The 23,070-nt window shown below is 45.5% G+C and overlaps 1 protein-coding gene across 10 annotated transcripts in view; it reads right to left on the bottom strand.

Moving 5' to 3' along the window:
- The window catches only part of RPTOR (regulatory associated protein of MTOR complex 1), a 257,671-nt gene that overhangs the window by 29,042 nt on the left and 205,559 nt on the right, over nt 1-23,070 (bottom strand). For all 10 annotated transcript variants that reach the window (XM_067547239.1, XM_067547232.1, XM_067547233.1 and 7 more), the window contains 5 exons: nt 20,422-20,525; nt 19,034-19,217; nt 16,914-17,024; nt 3,433-3,538; nt 396-510 (listed from right to left, as the gene is read on the bottom strand). In XM_067547239.1, the coding sequence (XP_067403340.1) occupies nt 396-510; nt 3,433-3,538; nt 16,914-17,024; nt 19,034-19,217; nt 20,422-20,525 (620 nt within the window). The remainder of the gene's footprint in view (nt 1-395; nt 511-3,432; nt 3,539-16,913; nt 17,025-19,033; nt 19,218-20,421; nt 20,526-23,070) is intronic.

The following is a 23,070-nucleotide window of genomic DNA, read 5'->3' as shown; positions in this document are numbered from 1 at the left end:
CCTTATTTGTTTAACACAGGAGAGAAGCAGACTTTAAAACTGCACTTGTCTAAGAGGAGCCCATGTCTCTGGGGAGCCTTCTGTGTCCATCCAGCATGAATGGGAACGCATGGGAGCAAAGTCCTCAGCCCCTGCTGTCGGGTGAGTTATGCGTTACTCTGGACAATGCGAAGAACCATGCTGCTAGGCTGCAGAAGGTGCCCTCCCCCACCCATCTCAGCTGGAAGGAGAATAGCTATGGGAATGGATGGGGAGAGAATTGAGGGCAAGCATAACATCCCCCCAACAAAAGATTCAGACCACTTGGTATACATCATTGTCCCAGACAGTCCTTACGTGTCCAGTCATGACCATGGAAGCCACTCTCTCAGGGTCAGGAAGGCAGAAACTCTTACCAGATGCTGTCTTTGTCAGCTACTGCTATACATGGTGTGAATGGATGGAACTTGACCACGGAAGGAACGCCTGGATTCCTGTTCAGAAAGATTTGATCATCTAGCCGTGAAATACCTGGGAGGGGCAGGGAGACAGGGAGGGGGAAAATGAGAGAAAACCTAGACTCAGTACCTGGGAATCAAACCACAAAAGGGATATCACTCTCAACTTTCTGTCTACTCCCCAACCCCCACTCCTATCCTTCTAAATGCGACACTTGGCCAGTTCCTTTGTCCCACCAGACTTTGTGCCTTCTTTCACACCACCCCTGACTCCCAACTAGCATATGCCAAGCCCCTATCATTCTCTGCCTTCAAAAACCTCCTTTACCACCACCTGGCATGAAACCCTCTTCTACTGGTCTAGCAAAACTTTTACTTAGCAGCACCACAGATACTTATGGTGCTACATAAACAAGAATAGCATAAGGTGTTGTTTCCCTAAACCAGAGTCCTCCACTCTTGCCATGTTGCTCAGAGACCTACAACTGCTGGCTTCTCCAGACTGGCTTATTTGGGGCTGCATCTTCTCCCTTCCCACCCCATCCCACCAGAAAAGAAAACATGCCACCTAATGGGCGCCTAAGCTGGAGATGCTCAGTGGGTGAGCTCTCTCCAGCACAACAGTGGTTCATTTCCTCTGTGAGAGTGAAGAGCTGCAAAGTCCCGCTCAGTCTCACACTCCTGAAGTTGCAGTCAGGCACCTCTAACAAATTTTAAACTTGATGAAAGCTTTTCTATAGCAGAGAGTAAATGTCAACACTGCTCAGAGCAGTAAAGCTAGTGGACTAGGTGTTTGTGAGCTCAGATTTCACAGCAGGCCTTCGGTTCATACCCACTGCTAACACTGCAATAATGGGGGAAGCTGCCAATCCAGAAGTGTCACTGAAATGAGCTTGGTCACATCATTATTGTAAAACGTTGATGCACCTCTTGTATGAAAGGGGACAAATTCTAATGGGAAATACTCACAAATGCCTGAAACACTGCCATTTGTGTACAGGTCAAGCTGCTAAATATCCTGGGCTATGATATGTGGAATCTATGACAATCATTTCACAAAGGTTATATTTATGCAGGCAGAGTTACACAGGGTGTGACTGTATGATTTCTGACCTGGGTTATCATCATCGTAAGTCACTGCAAAGTTTCTGAAAACCGAAACAATTAAAAGGTAAGACTCTAAATCATTGCCAACTTATGCAGCTCTATCCACTCCACTTTCGATGCTAGCAATATCATTAAGGATTGGGGCGGAAATGCTAAATCCTGAGCCGACAGCATACCAGTAGATATAGACTTTGAGATAGTTTGTTTTACAATGCATTGATTTCAGTCTATTTTAATTTGTTGTGGTTAATATTTGGGATCTCAGTTCTGTTATTTTCACAAATACTTTGCATTTCACTTTCACAGTCTCGATGACAGAATCTGAACCCTGTCCATGAAGAGATTCAAGTCCATAAGGCAGACATTAACTCTCCCTCTTTTGTTCTATCCGTATTCAGAAAAGGTCCCTAAACCATCCCCCTGCATGCTCCTGGTTTCTGATATTCTGCCGTGCTACAAAACCAGGCCAGCCATTGTAGAAGACTCAAGTCTGGCAGGCCTCCAGCTGCACACGACAGACTGAGTCTCTGATGGCATCTTGCTCAGCACATTAATGTTTCACACTAATCCTCTCCCAGTCAGCATCTCATATGAGAAAGACACCCAAAACTCTCTCTTCCACCGTGACAGCATCTCTTGAACACCACAGTCACACTGAGAAACACAGCGTATGGCATGACACAGATTTAACCTCCACTACTCGCTGGCTAAGCAAGCTGCAGAAGGAGTAATAATATCAGGTCTCACCAACACTGTGTAAATTCCAGAGGCCACTTCAGTGGGCTAAGCTGAATTCAAATACATTAAAAAAATCCTAGCCTGAGTGCCGCTTTGTTAATGCACCAAGAGTTGTAAAGAAGTCAGCTTAGCTTTCAGTAGAGCACCGAGTATACATGCTAATGAAATATAAACCCCATGGCATATTAGAGGAAAAGCCATGAGTGTAAATGAGGCTGTACATAAAAGTGCTAAAGAAATATAACGGGATACGAGGAGCTTAGTGGGGTGGGGGAATTTTGGAGTCATTCAGATGCATGCCAAACATCAAAAGGACAACACATCATCCAGCTTTGCAAAACAAGCTGATATGGCATGGCTGGCCATCTGAGTAGCATCTGATACACAATAAAACCCCTGACTATGCTCTTTATGCCAGGTGGGGACTCTGAAGTTTAACCTGCCATGGTCTGTCTTACATCCCTTTAAAAATGTAACCTACAATATCCACCAGAACTTTACAGGACAGGAAGGAAAGGCCAAAATGGCAAAACAATAGCATCTCTTAAGGGCCTCTAAATTATCCGGTTTGTACTGGACACATCGGTACTTGCGGACAAGCCGTCTCTGATTGGCAGAGCTACGGAAAAGCTCAGCTGCTGACTTTCAGGTCCGAGGCTTCAGAGAGAACACATGCATAGAAAATCGTGAGCCTTGTCAGTTCTTGTGAGCAGGAAGCCCCTTCTGATGGCAGGTTCAATCTCTCTCTCAAAAACCCTTTTCTCTTTCTTTCCCACCCCACGTTCGACTCAGACGGTTACATAAAATCACGATCCTTTTTGGCTAGCCCTGCTTCAGCACAAGTAGCCAATCCCCTGAGCAGGTGTACCTATAAATGCATAAATTAATAGCAACAAAAGCAATAAATGAAGCCCTCGAAGCTTAAAGATAAATCCCCTCTAGGAAAGCACTTCACAATTGAACAAGCTCCTGTACTCCTCAATGGGACCCAGGAAAAAGGCCAGTGACTAGTTAAACACCTGGCCTCGCATAGTCCACTGTTATTTATAGTTTGTATTACAGCTAAGCCCCATGATTAGGGGGGTGAGGGAGGCATGATGCTAGCTGCAGTACATGAGAAAAGTACTTGAGAAGTAGAGAGCTCACTCACCCTTCTGGATGATCTTCTGTGCTTGCTTCCTGACGCGGGTGTTGCGTAGAAACCGCCATTCCCTCTCTTTGCGGATCTGGCTTTCCAAATCATGCTCCTCCGGAATCTTCCAATAAATTAATGCATTAATAAAACAAAACCAGAGTGGCTGGGACTATCCAAACCTGACTCTCTCTCTCTCTCACACACACGCATGCACGCACGTACGTCAGCCAGATGCAAAGATTCTTTAGCACATGCCATCCTACGTCCAGCTGCCAACAGTACATGGAAAGAGCACGCAGAGCCTTATGTTTTTAAATACCGGAGCAGCTTTTTTATTGGAATCTTCTCATTGTTAGTAATCTTTCCCTTTGTCTCTCTCCTTGACAGGTGCCCTCTGTTTTGTCAGGCCTTATTTAGACTGTAGCTTCTTCGACAGGGAATGCTAGTTTTATTTCTCAAGGAGCCAGGTACATTTAGGGTGCTACATAAACGTTTTGTCATAGTAATACATTGGAGCCAGGTGTGATAGATGGGAATTTCCTGCAATATCCTGGACAAACCTTACGATTGATATCTTACGATGATTGATATCTTATGATGTCCTGGACAAACCTTACAATTGATATCTCTGGGGTCCATTTATTAAAAACGTAATTACATAAGTGTTATTGAGACTGCATGTAAGTTCTCGTGGAGAAGGGGGTATGCTAATGTAGTTCCTCCAATTACCAGCCTTTTGAAACTTCGACTTGGAGAGGGGACCCATTGTCCGGCTGATGACCTATTCACAGCCTCCTCAAAGATTCAAGCGGGATTCTCTAGAGACCAGCAAACAAAGAAAGGAGGCTGGGATAAATAACCTACATGTCAATGATTCAGGCCTTCCTTCTGATTCAGCAAACAGACAGGACTGTGGTCCACAGGGGGCCCCAATCCTCAGGGAAGGTTTACAAGGACTTTGGCCTCCTGAGGCCCCATAGGACAGGGTTGTTCTCATTCTGACCAAAGACTGCAACACACTGGGAACCATGTGGAAACCCCTGGGTGGGGTTCTGAAGGACTGCTCCTACCATAGCTCGTATCGGAGGGAGTGATCTCCGGTAAGCTTGTTAGCGTGTGTGTAAGTTCTTTTGTTATATGTTCTCTGTGTAGTGCTTTTAGCATACGAATAAAATATGCTTGCTTAGAAAGAACTGTGTGGTAACTTATAATGGTAGCAATTACACTGCATAAAGTCTCTGAGGAGAGAAACGAAGCAGGTCTGCATAGACAGACTATCTTTTGCTGGGAATACCACAGTGAAGGCAGGGAACTGGCCAGCCTGGCAATACCCAGTCAGAAGGGGGGTAGATGCAGATCTCCATCCAAGACAGGTGACAGCCAGGGAGCTGGAAGCCTGACAGTGGATGCTCTTGCTGGACCACTATGAGGAAATGCAAGTGCAGCTGCCCTGAACTATGACACCAGGTAGCCACTGCAATCAACCCGCAGACACACTTCACTTTACAAAACTATGCCAGAGCCAATCTAACTACTTTCTCCTGTTTAAATACAATACAGCTTATTTTGCAACTCATCAAAGTATCATAAAACACTTCAGAGCAAGGCATAAAGAAATAATGGAGCTCTCATGTAGGCAGAAAGTTAAAAACTTGTATTAAGATCTTTCTTTCATTGTCTCGAACTGACAAGAGGTCAAAGATTGTGTTAAATATTTTATTTTTAAATCCCAAGGTTTTCAGGTTACCAATTCAGCACTGATTGACAAACTGAAGGGTTGTTTTAGCTTACCGTACTGGAACACCACAGCTTGCAAGGAAATTCTGTAACCCTGTACTGTCTCATCCCACTTACACAGATAGAGCTGGGTAGGAAACAATTTTCCCATCCATGAACATCTTTGAGATTGCAAATGTTTCCCCCTTCTGCATTGGGACAACACTGAGACCTTTTGAAGTTTTTCTTTTTAAACAAACAAATCATGCATGTAGAGATGTGCTCTACCCCAGAGGAGCCAAGAGTCTCTCCCACTTCCTTGGGATGTGGGAAACCCAGGTTCAACTCCTTGCTCTGTCAGACCAGAGGCTTGAACCTGGGTCTCCCACATCTCAGGGGAGTGGTCTGACCACTGAACTGTTGGCTATTCTGAAGTAGTGCTCTGTCTAATCAGAAATTCCAGCCTGGACTTAATAAGCCTTACCCTGTCTAAAGTTTCACTGAAACTGGAACCTTCCCACAAAAAGTTTCAGTTTTGACAAATGGGCGATTTCTCACAAAAAAAATGTTGTTGGAAAATCCCCGACCAGCTCTGCATACAAACCCTTCAGTCTGTGAAATCTGGGGGCACCCAGATATAAAGGAAGATTACTCAATACCATACAACTGGGTCCTATGTTTTGCAACCTCTCCTCACGCTGGGTAGCTCTGAGGTTCAGTAGGACTAAGCACAAAACCTGAGTATGAGTTGCACAATAAGGCCCATAGGCATAAAAATCATAGCAATGTAGGGCTGGAAGTGACCTCAGGAGGTCAGCCAGTACATCCCTGCGTGATGCGGCAGAATTAAGTATACCTAAACCATCCCTGACAGATGTTTTCTAACGTGTTCTGAAAAACCTCCAGCGATGGGGATTCCATGATCCTCCTAGGTCAACCGTTCCAATGATTAACTATACTTACAACTAGAAAGCTGACCTAATATTTAACCTAAATCTGCCTTGCTGCAAACTAAGCTGATTATTTCTTGTCCTATGGTGGAAATAGAGAACAACTGATCACCATCCTCTTTATAACAACCTTTTATGCATTTGAAAACTTAGCACGTGTCCCCCAAGTTTGCTCTTCTATAGACAAAATGTTCCATTTTTTAATCTTTCTTCATAATTATTCCAGTGGCAGAATCTTTGCAGGCATTATTTTTCTCTGGCCAGGTCTACGTCAGAAATATTTGCTGGTATAGTAACGTCACTTAAGTTAGGTCTACACGATGAGCTGGGGGTGCTATACTAGCAGATAGCATGAGTATAACGAGAAGTGTAGCCGGAGTAGCAGTGCAGCCATGCGGTGCACAAACCCCCTAGTTTCAGATGGCTCAGCCAGGCCTCCACTGTCACTACCTGTCTGACCACAACTACACTGCTACTTCTACTCATGGTAGCGATGACAGGCAGTGCAAAGAAGTGCACACGAGCAGGGGAATCACACCCCAGCACAGTGTGGACATAGCCTCGGGGATACTTCTTCTGTGACATTTTTATATCGGCAAAGGCCCTACTGCAGGATGAAGTTGTAACTTAGACCAATTCCTTGAGCACAATGAGTTATCCTGGCAAAACACTTTTTGCCCAGTATAAACTGCGTCTACACCAGCAGGGTTTGTTGAAATAGCTATGCTGCAATGAGCTTTATTGAATTGCGTATTTTTAAATATGTGAATAAGCTAAAGCAGCTTTGACTGTAAAGACACAAGGAATTCCCTCATTTATAAAAATACCAATTAAAGTTTAGAACTGCAATATTAAAACAGTAAATATAGCGGGTGAAGGGCTTTGCCTCTTAAAATTTCCTTTCTTCCCATCCTCCCCTTAAAAATTATTCTTCCTAGCAAGGGACAGATTCAATAAAGATGAAACTGGTGCAGCCTGTGACCAGTACTGTGCACCGCCATGTGGGAGTCCCCGGGTCAATATCAGCTCCAATCCCCGTCCTACAGGAGCAGCACGCTCATCTGCTGGGGTGAGTGTGCCACTCTCTCACAGCTCTAGAACAGAGTTCTGCAGCCCGGGGACTGCAAGAGAGACTCAGGGCTGGGTTGCGGCAGGCAGGCCCCTCCCATGCAAGCATTGTAGGAGAAACAAGGATGATTTTTCTGCCATTTGATGCATTTGTCATTTGATGATCCCAAAAGGTTGAGAACCACTGCCCTAGAACCACCCCTCTGGGCAATTAAAAAGATGTGACAAGGGGCGCTGATGAGAATCATACCCATTTTACATGTCAATGAAAGTGACAAATTGCTGCTCATGAAGATGGTATTTCTTGGGAGGGAAGCAGAGGAGAGATAAACCCTCTCAGCCCCCCAGGTTTTTTTCCTAATGAAAAAGGACTTAAATAGCCTTACATTACTATGCAAACTGTGTTCAAAACACTCCACACTTTGGAAAGGAGTCATAACAAAGATTATTGGACTGGATTGCCTTTTCTTTTTTAAAAAAGCACACTAGTTTCATTTTGCAGCAATCTAGGGTTTATTAGAAAGGAAATGACAAATGACCAAGAACACAAAGCAATAAACAAACCCAGGCTAAAATGCATCAAAGCATATTCAAGAGCAGAGATATTACACTTTAATGAAAATCCCGTTTCTATGGGAATAAATTAAAGTAAGATCTAAAGGCCGTCTCAAGCAGGAAGGGGCAGAGGCATGAACAGAATTCTAAGTCCTACCACTGGCACCCAGCAATTCTCTCGGACTTGGACTAGGAGCTGTGTGTCTGCGGCGGAGCTCCTGTCCCCTCCCTTGACAAGATAGTGGGTCTGCAGGATAGATTAAGGGAGTAGCTGAGCTTTTCAGCTCTGAGGAAGATGGACTCAGTCCTTCCAAGGACAATAGCAGAAAGGTAGTGGAGAACCAGCCCAAAAAGAGGTATCTCACAGTGACACGTAGGGGAGGTGATATCTTTTATTGAACCAATTTCTGTTGGTGAGAGACAAGCCTTTTTGGTACCCAGAGCTCTTCCTCAGGTCTAAGTAGCTCGAAAGCTTGTCTCTTTCACCAACAGATGTGGGCCCAGTAAAAGATATTACCACACCCACCTCGTCTGTCTAAGATCCTGGACTGACAGGGCTCCCACAGTGTCAGACATGCCGTGTGCCTGCTTATGGCGCTGCATGGCTCAGGGGAACTGGGTCCGTCTGCAATCATTTTGCCTTGTGAACTGGGAGTTGTGGGAGAGCAATGAAGTTAAAGTTGCTGCACGCAGCCAGTAGAAGGGGACAGAGCATGTGGGAAAAACAACGTCCTCCCCATGTCCCCAGGAGCTATAGTGCAGGGCTCTGACGAGTGATCTCGCTGAGCCAATGCAGAGCTTTGGCTAACAAAAATATGAAACTACTCACATGAGCTCATAGCGTGTGCACACAACTGGGGAACTTCTGGGTTACAATGCAAATGAGAGAGCGAGCGAGTGTGAGCGAGATGTCACCTCCCCAGCGAGCGTGGCACTGAGGGAGACCGAGAGGGACAGGGTAAAGGTATTTATTCCAGAGAACACTCACCGATCATTCATTCCTTTCTCCCCTCCCCCATCCATTTTTCATTTAAGCTTTAGAAAATCTTCTAGTAAACAAAAACCCAGTGTTGGCTTTTGCTCAGCTCTCCTCTAAGCAGAGCTCCCAGAGGAACGTGGGTGTCTGTAATAGCGTTACATGATTAGGATCATGACACGCTACAGATTTCTAACACCTCTTGGCTGCCACTCAGAAAGAAACCAATTACAATTCTGCAGCCTTCCACTGAGGAGTGCCATTCCAAAGCCAATGAAGTTGTTCTCTTTTAACTCTTTGCTTATCTCTCAAAGAGTGAATCTGTAGTTGGGGATCCAGGAAAGAGGCTGACTCTCTCCTACAATAGCAGATACTACTACTGGGTGATCGTTGCTGGTTTATGTTACTGCAACAATTTTATATAGGGTTAATCTCTCTACCAGGGCTTTGCACAACTGCCAAGATACTGAGCAGTGAAAGTGCTGAAGTTAAGGCTAGGATTTATCAGGAAGGATTTGTTGATGTAATTCTCACCTTCCAGGATCCTCTCCAGCCTCTACCCTCGGGCTAGGTCCATATCAAACATAATGAATACTGGCTTCTGCTCAATTTGACATGGGCCTTCCATACTGCTGGCAACTTCACGGCTACCCTGCATGATACAAATCCAGGTTTGCACGGGGGCGGCAGAACAGCCTTTTGCCACTGGAACTTTCAGAACTCAGAGCAGGGTTAAGTTCTTTGCAGAGAACAGAATTCCCAAAGCTATCTGCTGTTTAACTCCTCCCCAAGCAATTGCAATTCAGTGTTCTCGTTCTAATTTATCTGATTTGATAATCAATCAATCACGTCCAGTTTGATAGTCTGAAACCGAGTCAGTGATTTATAATGGAAATTAATCCCTGCATTTTCAGAGCAAGGGCCATGAAGCAAAGCTAAACTCATCGTTTAAATGCAATCAAGATGTGCTCGCAGTCGTTATCTATTTATTCATTACAGAAATGACTGTTTTGTCTTTTTCCCTGTTTACTTTAGGGAGCCGCAGCCCTGCGTGAAGTACTAGAATGGAATAGCAATGTCCTTCTCGTCTACCTGCACTTGGTTCATTTTTCACTTTGCTCCTTCAGCTCCCAGAAGGCAGCAATAGCCAATCATGGCTCTGTGTTCCTTAATGCACCAGGAATGGCACTTCTACCAGGAGAGCGTTCTACAGAATTCCAGCCAAGAATGGTATTATAGAACATCAAGGTCGCCTGGTTAAACACACAACCATCAGGAAATGTCAAAAAAGTTGCAGGTGGAACCTTCTCTCTACCCTTTGTGCACATGCAACATAATACAGTCTTCAATTATAGACTTGCACACTATTTCTCAGTTAACACAATGCAACGTAACATTTTCCTTCAAACTATGGGCTTGTCTACACCTGAAATGCTACAGTGGCACAGCTTCAGCTATGCCATTGTAGCTTCAGGGTAGACATTACCTACGCTGACAGGAGGGGTTCTCCCATCAGCATAGGTACTCCACCTCCCTGGGAGGAAATTCTGGCCTGGGTGTGTGTTGGAGTCACCATGCTGGCTGTAACCCAGGCTGGTGGAAGCCAGAGTGGGGCTGTAGACAGGCTGCTGGGGTCAGAGCTGCTGAATCAGGGCTGTCCAGCACACAGACACTCAGGGTGTGACCTGCATGTTTGCAGGCTGGTTGTGAGTGTGGCAGACTAGGAGCTACAGCAAAGCATTGTAAGGGATCCAGGCTGCAGAGCAAGTGGTGACACAACCTCTCACTGGCCTGGTTTGCACCCTGAACCCCGTAACAAAGTCTCCATGTTGACAAGCCCTGAGGCTGTAGAAAGAACTGTATTTTACAGTGTCTCCTTTGAGAGATTTGTTAATATGTACACAGGGGAAGAGCTACGGCTGTATAGCCAACCTTAACATTGACATATCCTGACTTCTGAGTGCTTAACCAAGCAACCTAAATGCTCTCAAAGAGAGATTTACCAGACTCTTTTTTATTATTTTTGTGTGAAAACTTTCAATGCTGTCAAACTCTTTGGCTACACACCATTAGAATATCCTGTCCTGTGCGCCTTACGAGATGTATACAATGGAGCGCCTCTCACGCATCTTAGCAAGTGTGCAGTTCTTCCCCTAGAAGATGCACACTGAACAAACCCTCCTGTGAAGCTCTGCATGGCTTGTTCACTGCATATCTAACAAGATGACTAAAGAGGGAGCCAAAAGCTCCTCCTGCAGAGCCGTTCCCTCATCTACCACTCATGTTGGGTAACTATTTCACAGAGCTGGTAAGTTAGCTATGCACGCACACCCAGTGCCGCCTCCTGGGTACTTGCAGAGTGCAACTTTCAAATGCTCATAACTCGGTCAAATCAAAACCTGAACACTCACAGGCATTTCTCCTCAGTGAGCTAGTCACAGGCCAAAACTCATCTTCTGTCCCCAGCCATTTCAGTCCTTGAGCTGTTCAAGCACCCCACAAAAATATTTTCCAGAAATCATGAGGAACTGGAGTCTCTCCCCCTACTTGCCGCCTTGTAGTAAGAGAAAAGAACGGTTTTTGCTCAACCCCTTTCTCCCCCACCCACCCAATTATCTCTAGTTAAATACCAAGCCCAGAAAATTTCATCCTGAATGATGAAAATGAACAACTGAGAACTGGAAGCTAGAATGGAAACCATTACAGAACTCTCACTACCACAAATGCTACCACTCTTGCTATGATGTTGGAAAAAGGATGGCACCAAGTGGTTAATGAGATAACCATGGTACAAATTCTGTTTATGAACACAGTTCTTCTGCAATTCTCAGACCATCTCAATTCTTAGGGAGAAATCCCAACGAATTGTTTGGGCCTAACTGATGCATAAAGAAGCTCTGTGTATTCACATGACTGACTCTCAGCCCATTTCCCCTCGTATCAAATGAGTACTCACAGAGCTTCACATTTTTATTTATTTATTTTAAAGAAAAACAAATCTAATTGTGTTTGTTTCATGCATGTGAAGTACTCAAGCTAAAGTAATCACTCCCCATACACCAGCCAATGTTGCATTTTGATTGGCTGTCTTCAGTGATTTATTATATTAATAAGACACCACTCTTGTGAGCAACTATCCAAGAAAGTAGACAAATGTTTTTAATAAGCATTGAGAGACAAAACATTACCCATTTCTAAATGGCACTATCATCATCCCCAGTTCTTTCTCTCTTTTTTCCTTTATAAATCTACTATTTCCTGGACTTAGAAATGAGACCCTGAAACTCATCTTGACCAAAGCCAACCTTTGTATAAAGCCCAAAAACTCAAAATTTGAGCTGGCAACTAAATCCCACCGGTCAGAAATATCTCCCAATACATTACTGGCTATGCTGATGTCATTAAGAGAAAATTACTTACACTAGCAGGAGAGCTGACGAAGCATTGGACCAATGATTTTACTTCCTCTTAGTGATTCACATAAAAAAATTAAGATACTTGGAAACCTGCCTACAGTGTAACTAGTTTCATAAAACACAGACACAGCCAATTAGCTCGCACCATTATCCTGTACTGATATTTAAAAAACAAAAACAAAACACCATGTGTTGTAAGGAAGAGCAGTAATGGATGCATCATTGTTACTGATTAGGATAGGAGGAATTTTCTATACATGAAATACAATTTTTCTATCTACTTGAAAAATATAAATAACCAGGAGAGATATTTATAAAGGAATGCACCCAGCAGTATTCCTCTAATTTCCTTCCTGTTAGAGCACCATCACATTATTGTTTTGTGTGACAGACGCACATTGAGATTCTATGGCAAAAAAACAAAATAATTAAGAGGTAAGGTGGCTTGGTGGTGCGCTGTCTCCCTACAGAACACTAAGCTGAGCAAAACAAACTTCTGAAAACCAGGAAATGCATTAACTCTGCTTTTTTTTCAGCTGTAAGGCTTGAGGTTGTTTTCAGCTAACAAGTTGTAGGTCGAAACTCATTTAAATGGCTAACGAGCATACCTGATCCTCAAGGACATTGGCTAGTGAAAGCATCCGATGGCTCAGGAAGCCAGATGTCCTCTTAGTGATTCTAATTCCAATGAGAACAGCACATTTGCTTTTAGATTTTCTGTCTCATCTGCCACCTCTCTGTAAGGACCCTCCCACCCCGAGTGTAGCCCTAGCATCCTTGATGTAAGTAGAGTGATGAAAGTGTCTCTTCACGTATGTAACGACCATTATCACTGTTGTTCTCGTCAGATGGGACAAAGTCTGTATTTGTAAGTGAATAGATAAAGAATTTAAAACGTACTATGTAATCGATAAGAAAGCGTATATAATTGACCACTGTAACACCATGAAGTTGAAGCTGATTTATCGGACGTGCCGGTATCATGGATAAACCTCTTCAGTATTGTCTGTGCTGCCTGATTCTTGGAGAAAGAATCCTTCGTGCTTTACACAGCTATCCCCCAGCGTGCCTATTAACACACACACCTTTACTCTGTCTACCCCACAGTTGCTGAAACGTACAAGCTCTGTACCTCCTTTTACAACCATTGACTCTTACCCACAGAATTTCATTTATCACAATTAAAAGACAAAAAGGACAAAACAACCCCAAAGGATGCCAGGCCATCTGCCCCGGCCCCCTTTGAGCAATGCATCGATACATCCATACTCACATTGGCCTTTGGCACTGGTTGTTTCAGGAGGTTCCAGATCCCGCTGTGTACACTCACACACAACTAGCTCCCCAGAAAGAATCCCACCCATGTACCATTTAAGAACCACTTCACAGCGTTTTACAAATTGCTCACACTTTTCCACAGGATACCATCTCAACCTACACGTTTACTTAATCAGCATTAAAGCGTTAGAACGCTCTCATATTCCACCTCACTGCTGATAATAAAAGCCCTGTGCCCTGATATTGACACTACCTACACAGTTCTTCACAGAAATGACGCATATTGCATCCTGAAGGTACACATGCACCTCTTCCCTTTCCTCACACACAGGAGGATGCAAAACATACATCCCCTCATATCAGTCACAGCTCTGTCACATACCTCACAGTAATCCACAGACTTCACAAACACAGCTCTACCAAGCAAAGCCAACTACGGCCTCTGCATTCAGTGCAGCTACACCTGACACCGACCACCTCACTTTACTGGGAATGCATACATTGATCTCATATCCCAGCTCACTACTGGCAAAACTCTTTCTATGAAAACCCCTGTGCCAGGGGTGGGTAAACTACGGCCCACGTCTGAGCTTTTCATCAGGCCTCTAGCTCAACCGCTGGTCTGTGGAAAAGTTGCAGAACAAGCTGTGTGGCACGGTAGTGACCACTCCCCCTTCCAGCCCCACACCTTCCCTCCGCCCCCTCCCACCTGCAACCTTGTGATCTAGGAATTCCCCAGAATCCACACACTGTCAACCCAGCCTGAGATGCCCAGATAGTAGCATGGCTACAGTGGCATGGCAGTGCCCCCATTGTTAAGATTGTTAAAGGCTGACCTTTCTAAGTCCTCTAAAATTGCCATGCTTACTCCGATTCTTTTGGGATTTGGTGTGCCTCAGGGGATGCAGGCTGGGATTAGTGAACCAAGCGGTGGACGTTTGAGCTAGTTTGCAGAAATATAAGCCCTGAAAAAAAATAGCCCTTTTTCCAAAAGTTTTCCAGGTGTGTGGTTTTCGGTTTGTTCGGTTTTTTACACAAAGCTAGAGATCAAACCATTGATGTGATGATGGTCTCAGGCGGTTCACTTTTACCCCCGGTAGTGCATGGCACCCACTGAGTCTTTGGCGAACCCCACCGTGAACAGTATTTAAGAAAACGTTCACTCCTTTGCTTGCACAGATGTGCAGTCTGAAAGGGTCACAGTGCATGTGCACCAAAAAAGAAAACAAGCCCGAGAAGGTTTCTATGGACCCTATATGGTTGCCTGGGTAGCCTGAGGAAACGGGCCAATGCCATTCTCCCTGGTGAACACGTCACCATTGACAGTTCTTGTCCAAACCTTTGTGAACATATTCAGTGAAGAGTTAATAACTCGTGTTGCTTGCGACAAGTCGTCTTTGCTGTAATATAACATGTTTTTATTTTATGGGGAGGTTTCCTGTGAACTCAGCAGCCTGTCTAAGCAAAATATTTGTTATGTTGGGTGGGCAGGAGATGGACAGAAGATTGCGTGTGTGGGTAGATGACAGTGTGGGGACAGGGAGAGCAGTTGAGGCTGCAGAATGGGCAGTAAACAAGGATGGGTTGTTGGCGAGCCTCGGATTGTTTGGGAAAATCTGTATTTTATTAGCTCTGGGCGGTGGAGGGGAGACGGTTAATTCTGCTCTCAGGGCAGATTAACATGGTGCTTCCAAAGCAGATTAACACTGTGCGGAGGTCTGGAACTGACAGCACAGGTACCTTGACTGCTGAGGGAAAAGGAATATGTTGAGACCCAAAGAGACAGGCCAGTCTTGTGCATCTACCAACATGCATTATGAAGCACCTGCTGACCGAGACAGCTTAACTGTGATGACTACAAGAAATGAAGCTGGCAATGTGGTTATTAATTGTTCTGTTTGAATCCCACGACCGTGTGAGGATTTGATCTCAAAGGCCCTGGCTTCCCGTTTCTTGTCTATGCTCAGGTAAGAATTACTGCTTGCAGGCGGATGTTCTGCTTAGTAGCTGAGACTGAAATGAGCCGTAACGTTTTTGGAAAACAACCTGAGAGTTGAATGGCAGTTGCTGCTTCATGCCACTGACAGTCTGCGTCCAAGTTCCTATTAAGGCTCTGCACTGGTTTGCCCGAGCACTGGTGTGTAGATTATACTGCTCCTTACACTGACCGGGGGCAGGGGAACCCTCTCAATTTTACATGCCTTTGGGAGGAGATTCATCATCACCACCACAACCACCACCGCCACCCTCTTCCCTTGCTGTAACTGCAATTTCTTTTAAACAAACACGGCTGCGGTAGGCTTTCCTGGGAGCTGTTTCAGATCCTCAGTTGCTGTCACACCCCCTTTCCTGAACTAAAGGAGATTTACAAGAGGAGGTCACAGCTCTAAAGCTGCACTTAGGCAAGCACAGTCAAATCTAACTTGGAGTGGAGGACAGGTTCTGCTAGCACTGGGATTAGATAGTCTTCACTTAAGGCAGCATTCTCAAGAGTTTCCTCTGATTATCTTAGCCTCAGCACAGCCAAAAATCTAAAGGCAACGATGGGAAGAAAGCAACATCTTTGCCCTCGCTGTCGGAATATAGGGGCTTCATTTCACTGCAAAAGGGGAGTGACATTTATTTTAACAATCCAGTTATTTTTATTGTTCTTTTTGTTCTCTGGGCTGGCAGGGAAGAATAGTTAATCTCCAGCATTTTCCCAGAAAAGTTCACCTGAATACACCCTCCCATGTGCTGCCCAGCTCAGAGCAAGATCATCTGCACACACAAAATAAAACTTGCTTTTAAAGAGGTACTATCACATCAAGCAAAGTCTTAAAAGAATTGCTAGAAAAGCATGTTTCTCTGCCAGCTATTAACTGCAGAGAATGGTGTCACAGTGACAATTTACACTGCCTCATGACTGAGCCTGTGATGACGTCTTGCCTTTGCTTTACTTATCCATCTACCCACCCACCCCATCCTACCATGCTTGTATGTGAGGCCAGTTAACATTTGCAAAGCACATTTAACCTTCAGTGTGCTAGGTAAGTGTTAAAGACAGTACAGTTAAGTCACTCCTCTAATTATGATATCTATTTGGTATGGAAATTATTGCAATGTTACAAATTCAGCATTATAACTGTGCTGCAGAATTCAGCAAGGTGGTGACAAGTTGGGAGGGAGAAACCCCCCTTTTAAACATGAATCCCTGAGGTTACTAGCAAGGAAAGTTATGGGAAAAACACACAAAGTGCTTAATGTGACCCTGCTGCTTTGAAACAAGCCCTCACGCTACAAATACAATCATCTAGAAGGCATCTGTTGTCAAGTTCCTTTGGCTGAACGCCCCAAGGCCGGTGGCTGCCCCAAAAAAACAGCAGGGATGACGGTGTGAGAGGAACGCTCTCATTCCAGAGGCTGAAGGGTAAAGGAAAGATGAGGGAAGGGAGAGCATGTTGCACGCACATTTCAAGGGGTCAGCGTCCCTCCTTTCCGTGTGGTTGAGAGGGCGGCACTGCGATTCCAGAAACATGCACGGAGGGAGAATATTACCTTCATGACCGGCTGAGCAAAATATTTGGCACTCCAGTCACAAAATCCTGTCTGCATTGTGGCTGAAATGAAGATTTTGTGTCCAACAGTATCATCTGCATCGTCAGTGGTCTGCCCGGGAAGAGAACACAGAGGTAAACATGTTTTGGTTAATGATCCTGTCCACCCCCATTCCCAGAACCCTCACAAACTAATATCACAGGCTGATTTCAACAGAGAAGAGAAACTGGGCAGATAGATGCTGGAAGGTGCTGCTGAGACATGAGATTTTGCATGCCAAGCTTTGAGAGAACAGCCCTTACATAAAGCTCCTCCGGGAGAGCACTGAAACGCTACACAGCACGTAGCATGGGCTCTAGTAACAAGCAGGGCCTCTGGGCACCAGCTCCTTTCCATGGCCTGTCTGGAAGGCATGGGGCACAACTGTGACTAGGGAAAGGGATTCAAGAAAAAGCCTCCTGGCCCAAGCCTCAGAGCAAGGGCCAGCACACGTACAGCTAGAAAGAGGGGTGATAAGGCATGCAGAAGAAGGGAAAGGTCACTCTCAAACCTCGTCCAGTTCTTTAAAGACGTGCCTGTCTTTGGGACTGGGTGGCCGAGGCAGATTTGCAATGGGACGCACAGAGCTTCAGCTCGAAGCTGCTGACTTGATTCTAGTCCCTCCTGCCTGGTCGTTTGCCCAAGTCGTTACCATCTGACTGCTGTGCAGTGGCTTATGGGAAGTGAACTGGTGGAGGCCACTCCAATTCCTAGCAGCCAGGTGTCCACATGACAGAGCATATTATTATAGGTGGCAGTCTTGGCAGAGAGGCCAGGGATGGAACGAGCGATGGAGGTGGTTGGTCCCTCTAGGGCAGGGAAGCTGTTGTGCTGCTGACTGGGCTGCATCTGTGCACAGAGGAATTTGGTCTTCAGCTCTGACCATGTGGCACTTTCTAACAGCACTATCTGCACACCAGTGAGTGGGGGTCTTCCTCTTTCACCGCCAAAGCTGCTGCCCTCCCTTTGTTTTTCTCACATTTGGCACAGTTTGGCAGCCTCTGCAAAAAAGCCACTCAGGGCTAGAGAGATCCATGTTCAGAGTGAAATGAATTGGCTGAATGATGTGTAAAAACTTGCCCAGCACCTGCCAGTTCTAGCCAGTGCTGGCAGTACATCACGTTCAGAAATCCCTCACTGTCCCCAGCTCTCACTCACTGGGCTTCCTTCTACAGTCACTGCTCAGGCACTAAAACTTTCCTACCTTCTCTCCCATGGAGGGTAGCTCTGCTCAAATGGACCCAGCATGGGATGGGAGTCAGGTGTTCCACCGGCTCCCGAAGGGTTGCATTCCTTGCTCCTGCACTAGTCACCACCTCTGTGCGTCAGGTTCCCCATTAGTGAAGTAGGGATAATTATACCTGCTCACCTTTGAAAAGTGCTAAACAAGCAGCAAGGATTGTTTGAGCATCAACCCAATTAACCCTTTTGGCACTGAACAATGAAAACGTTAGATGCATCTGACCTGTGTGCTTCACCACTGCAGCCACACGGAGCTGGCATGGATTGATGGTCTTTCCATCTGAATGGACTTGATGTAGAACATTTGCACATTCTGACAGTAGCAGAGGGGTTATGAAGACTTGAGTGCACCATGACCTACAACTGTGTTACCAGGGCTGCTCCTGTGATGCCCACCAACACTGAAGGTGCTTGCTGAAAGGATTTTATATTCTCTCCTTGCAGTTAAGGAGAGCGAATGACTCCTGGCCTGTGAGAATTTCTCTGAAACTTTGTTCATTAAGGGGAGGTAGCAGCCCCAATTTATGCAAAGTAGCTGAATGTTTACAGAACAATAAATAACCTTTTCCAACTAAACCCTTCTCTGCAGCAGCAGCAGCTAGTAATGTCACATCAAGAGCTACAAAGCGACATTTATCCTGGAGACAGGGAAAAATAATCAATTTCATTTTTTATTTTATTGATGTTGGCAGGATTAGAGGAAACTAAACTGGAGTCTGTGGCAGCAGCAAAAAGCAAAGAAAGAAAGATATTTAGAAAGTAGAAGAGCAAAGAACAGGACATGTGACAAAAAGCAAATGAGATGGGGGGTCGTGGCTAGTAGGAAAAATCCATTTTACCTGATCTGGCCCTTTGTCAAACATTTTCCTCGTCCTGGGGAACTGGTGGGAGTGGGGGGTGTACTGCACCCCAAGACTGCCTACATTTGAAGGTCTGACAGACGTGATGTCCCGGCTGACTGGCTGCTTTGTCATGTCATTTGTCAGGCTGGAGATGCTGGTGCTGGTAGTCGGAGGGGACCCTCTAGTGTTGGGAAAGAAGACAGGGATGAGCACAGCACTGAACACGGAACTCACCCTCACCTTCTGAACCACGCCGATGAACATCCACTGGAATTCAGGCTTCTCCAGGGTGGAATGCAACCAATCGCTTCCCCCTTTGAGAAACGGCCAGGTTTCTTACAGAGTGAGCGAGGTGGAAAAGCCATCTGCCAGCGGAAGACTAAGGCTAGAATATAAACCTGGGTGCTTGGGACTGGCACGCCCGCCAAATCACTGCAGCTGTGCTACCTCGGCATCTCTCCCTTGCGATTTCTTTTGTGTTATTTAGAAGGTACAGGTTGGGGGTTTTTTTTAAGCCTTTATACTCTACTGCAACGTCTCCCCCACCCCGCAAAATAAAAACAATGAGCCTTGGCTGCTGTAACAAACCTAAATTCAGGTCTAGAGAGTTAAACAGCTATGCTCACTGGGGGACACGGCCAATGTCACAATGATTCATATGAACGCAGTTATGGCACCTTACCTAAGGCATGTTAATAGTAATTCTAGTTGACCCAGGAGTTCAGGGATCATGTCAGTTCATGACAAGGCTGCAACATATAAGGCAGAGATAACCTGATGTTTACCCTGTTATATGGCCAGTAACAAACACATGCCTACAGAATAATGACATGTGTGTGTCCCCTTGCTGGCTGTAAGGTTTCCTGGCATGACATGCTTGCAAGGTCTAAACGGCCCATGGCTGTTTTCCACTGGGAGAGAGGTTGGGGTGGGGCATAACCACCAGAGAAGTTAATTTTGAAATCCCAACCTTGCCCATGTCATTCTTGCACTGGATCGCCTCTGCTGTTGATCAGGGAACCCTGGATCCTCACCATTTAAAAGTGGAGAAAAAACAGATCAGTTCCAAGAAGAAATTTGGCCCATCTATCTCAGATCAAACCAATGACGAATGAGAGCAGCAGTATTTCTCCACTTATCTGCAGTCAGTGTGCCAGGCTCTGCCTTGTCCTGATAAGGGTGCCAGAAGGAAATGCCCAGCTCTCTACAGAGGAGGAGTTCTCCTTTACCAATCTTTAGAGGAGGACCAGACAGAAAGCTACTGAGAAAGTTCCCCAGCTATGTCTCAGTTAACTGGGGTGGCTGAATGACTTGTGATGGGGAACGAGTGAACAAATCCACTCAGCTGTAACCCGAAAGGTAACAACATTTAGGAGACAACTTACCCCACTTGGTTGATATGCATGCCCTTGTTGGTAGGGCTGGCTGGGGCAGACTGTGTGAGGGAGGAGGTGTCGAGGATACGCTGGGGGCGAGCATTTACTGTTGCCTAGGGAAAAAAAATTAAGTATTCAACATCTGAGAGGGTGCAAACATCAACTGCAGTTATTTATTCTCTAATAAAAACCCATGTCCCAGGATACATGTGGTTAAACGCTAACAAAGTGGGGTTTTAAAACGTGCATCAACGGCTCCTGAGTAATTCCCATCCAACCACTGTTAGCTTATTAAACCACTTTGTCAGTCAGGAAACACTTAGCAGAAAAGGTCCTTCTGCTACTTACTGGGAAAGGCTGTTGAGTGACATGTAAACCCTTCCCCTAATTAAATTACAATCCAAGATCTGCACTGGCATTTGGAAAAAACTGCCAATGGGCAAGTAGCAAGCGTGGGGGTTACCTTGTAGCAACAAGGTTTCTCTCTCTCTCGTCTCAGGAAAGAGGAGTTGGATTTCCTATCGCAGTCAAGATGATGTGCTCTAAAGACTCTGACTGCCAGATGCTGGGACTGATGACAGGGGATGGATCATGCGATGATTGCCCTGTTCTGTTCTGTTCATTGCCCTGAAGCACCTGGCTTTGGCTACAGTCGGAAGACAGGATCCGGGGCTAGATGGACCAACAGTCTGACCTAGGATGGTCGTTCTGATGTTCTCATGTACAAAGTTTCACCAGAGCATCTCAAAGCACTTTACAAACACGGAGCCTTACAAGAAGCCTGTTAGGAAGGTAAGGGAATATACAGCTCACTTCATCTACCACTGAAATGCAGCCAACCCTGGAGCAAAAGAGGTTACTGTTCAAACCAGTTTGTAACAGGACAGTTCAACTGAAAATGCAAGAGAAATGGTTTTCCTTCCAGCTGAGCAGGGCAGGCTGCAGCTTCAAGTGCCAGCCAGAGGAGGATCGGTGAGGAAATCAATATATAGCTCTCTCACCTTCTCCCACTCCCCAGCCGGAGAACACTGCTAGCCCAGTGCAACCATACCCCTTTTTAAAAAAAGACAATCTCTTCGGTTTGCTTAAAACCCCAAAACTCAGACCCGTCCCACTCCTCCTTTTTAAAATACTTGGCTCTTGCATACTGGAAGAGTTTTTAAGGGACAGAAGCACCACTGCGTCATCAAAAACCTGCTAAGTGCAGCAGTTCATGTTATTCCAAAAAGTCACATGGGCAAACCAACATTGATCATTTCTTGAAACATCTGGAGAATCTGGTTTGTACAGTGGGGCAAAAGAATCAGGTCCTGGGTAACAGAACCTCCACACCGCAGGGGTGTTTATCCAGTAGAAAGTGTGCTAACCAGGAGAAGAACAGGACAGTCATAGAAATACAAGGCAGGTGACTAGAAAGAGCCGTGCGCCTGGCTTGCTGGGCTCCACGCAATTGATGAGCATAAAAAGCAGTTCTAGCATCCAGTGGGATCACCAGTATCTGCTTTTGCACTTTACACACACAACAATTCACTGGAGACAAAATTGAGGCACTCGTGCTTGAGAGCACATACTGCCTCTGTCCTGCCTCTCTTCTTCGAGGGAGCCAGAGGATCTTTTGAGGTAGTCTCAGTTTTCTTCTTTCCCCTGCTTCCCCTGAGATGAGCTAGTAGAAAATTCACAATGTCAATTGTTTTTAGGAGACTCAATCCCTCTTGAATGTCACAGATCTGGCTCCAAAGTGGCATGAGTAGTCACGACTGTGTTACAATACAGTACATCCACATGCTATCCAAACATAAGAGCAGCTGCTGCCAAGAAAGCAGGCACCGTGTGCTCTTCGTAATGGAGTTAGCCCACCAATATGGTGCAGAATAGCTGCTTTCCCATGCTCCATTAGCAACAGATGCTCTAACATCACTGCCGCTCTGTACTGCAAAAAAAACCTTCTAGCACTTAAGCCATTATCTGGGGCAGGGAGAAGGTCACATGATGAGAGCAGAGGGAGGGTAAAAGGTAAAAAGTAACTAACTATAGCCAAGAATTAACTAATTTAGTCACAAAAGACACATGGTTTGAAGAATTTTGCAGGCAGGTCCCCCATCGAAAGCGGCTCAGGCCAGCTTGGCTTTCTGGAGAGGCTGAAGCCAGACAGAGCAGGGATGTGAAGTGAAATGAGTTACGTAAAGGGCCCCACCCCCCTTTTCTTAAAAGGGAGCAGAAATCCCTCTTTTCTACGGTAGCAAGCAAGTCCTACAATTTGAGGGCCGTGGTTTAGTGTTACAAAGACATAGGGAGCTGTTCCCCGACCTCCCTCTTTTGGAGGTTTGTTCTTGTAGCATTCACATCACATCCTGTTCGGGAGGGGAGATGGTAACTTTGAATAATGACTTCAGGCAAAGAGAGCAAGCAGGCAGAGTTGCTTGTTTATGCACAGAACTGCCTGACGCAAAGGATAGGTTACACAGGAGTAACTAGCAAGGTAAGTGAGCCTCTGGCGTTCCACTGAAAACAGCTGGATGAAGCAACCTGGGAAGGAGCTTCATTAATTAACCATAATCAGAGTCTTCAAGGGCCAGCATCACTCGCTGGGCTCTCATTCCTTCATTTCAACAGAGACACCAGCACATAAGTTTTGGGTTTTCTGAGTTGCAGTTTGGA

This window comes from Emydura macquarii, unplaced genomic scaffold, assembly GCF_026122565.2.
Source record: "Emydura macquarii macquarii isolate MOO-44397 ecotype Brisbane River unplaced genomic scaffold, CSIRO-AGI_Emac_v2 contig_1230, whole genome shotgun sequence".
NCBI classification, from domain to species: domain Eukaryota; kingdom Metazoa; phylum Chordata; order Testudines; family Chelidae; genus Emydura; species Emydura macquarii.
Note: the sequence above shows the minus strand (reverse complement) of the source record. Positions and strands in the feature narration are given on the sequence as shown.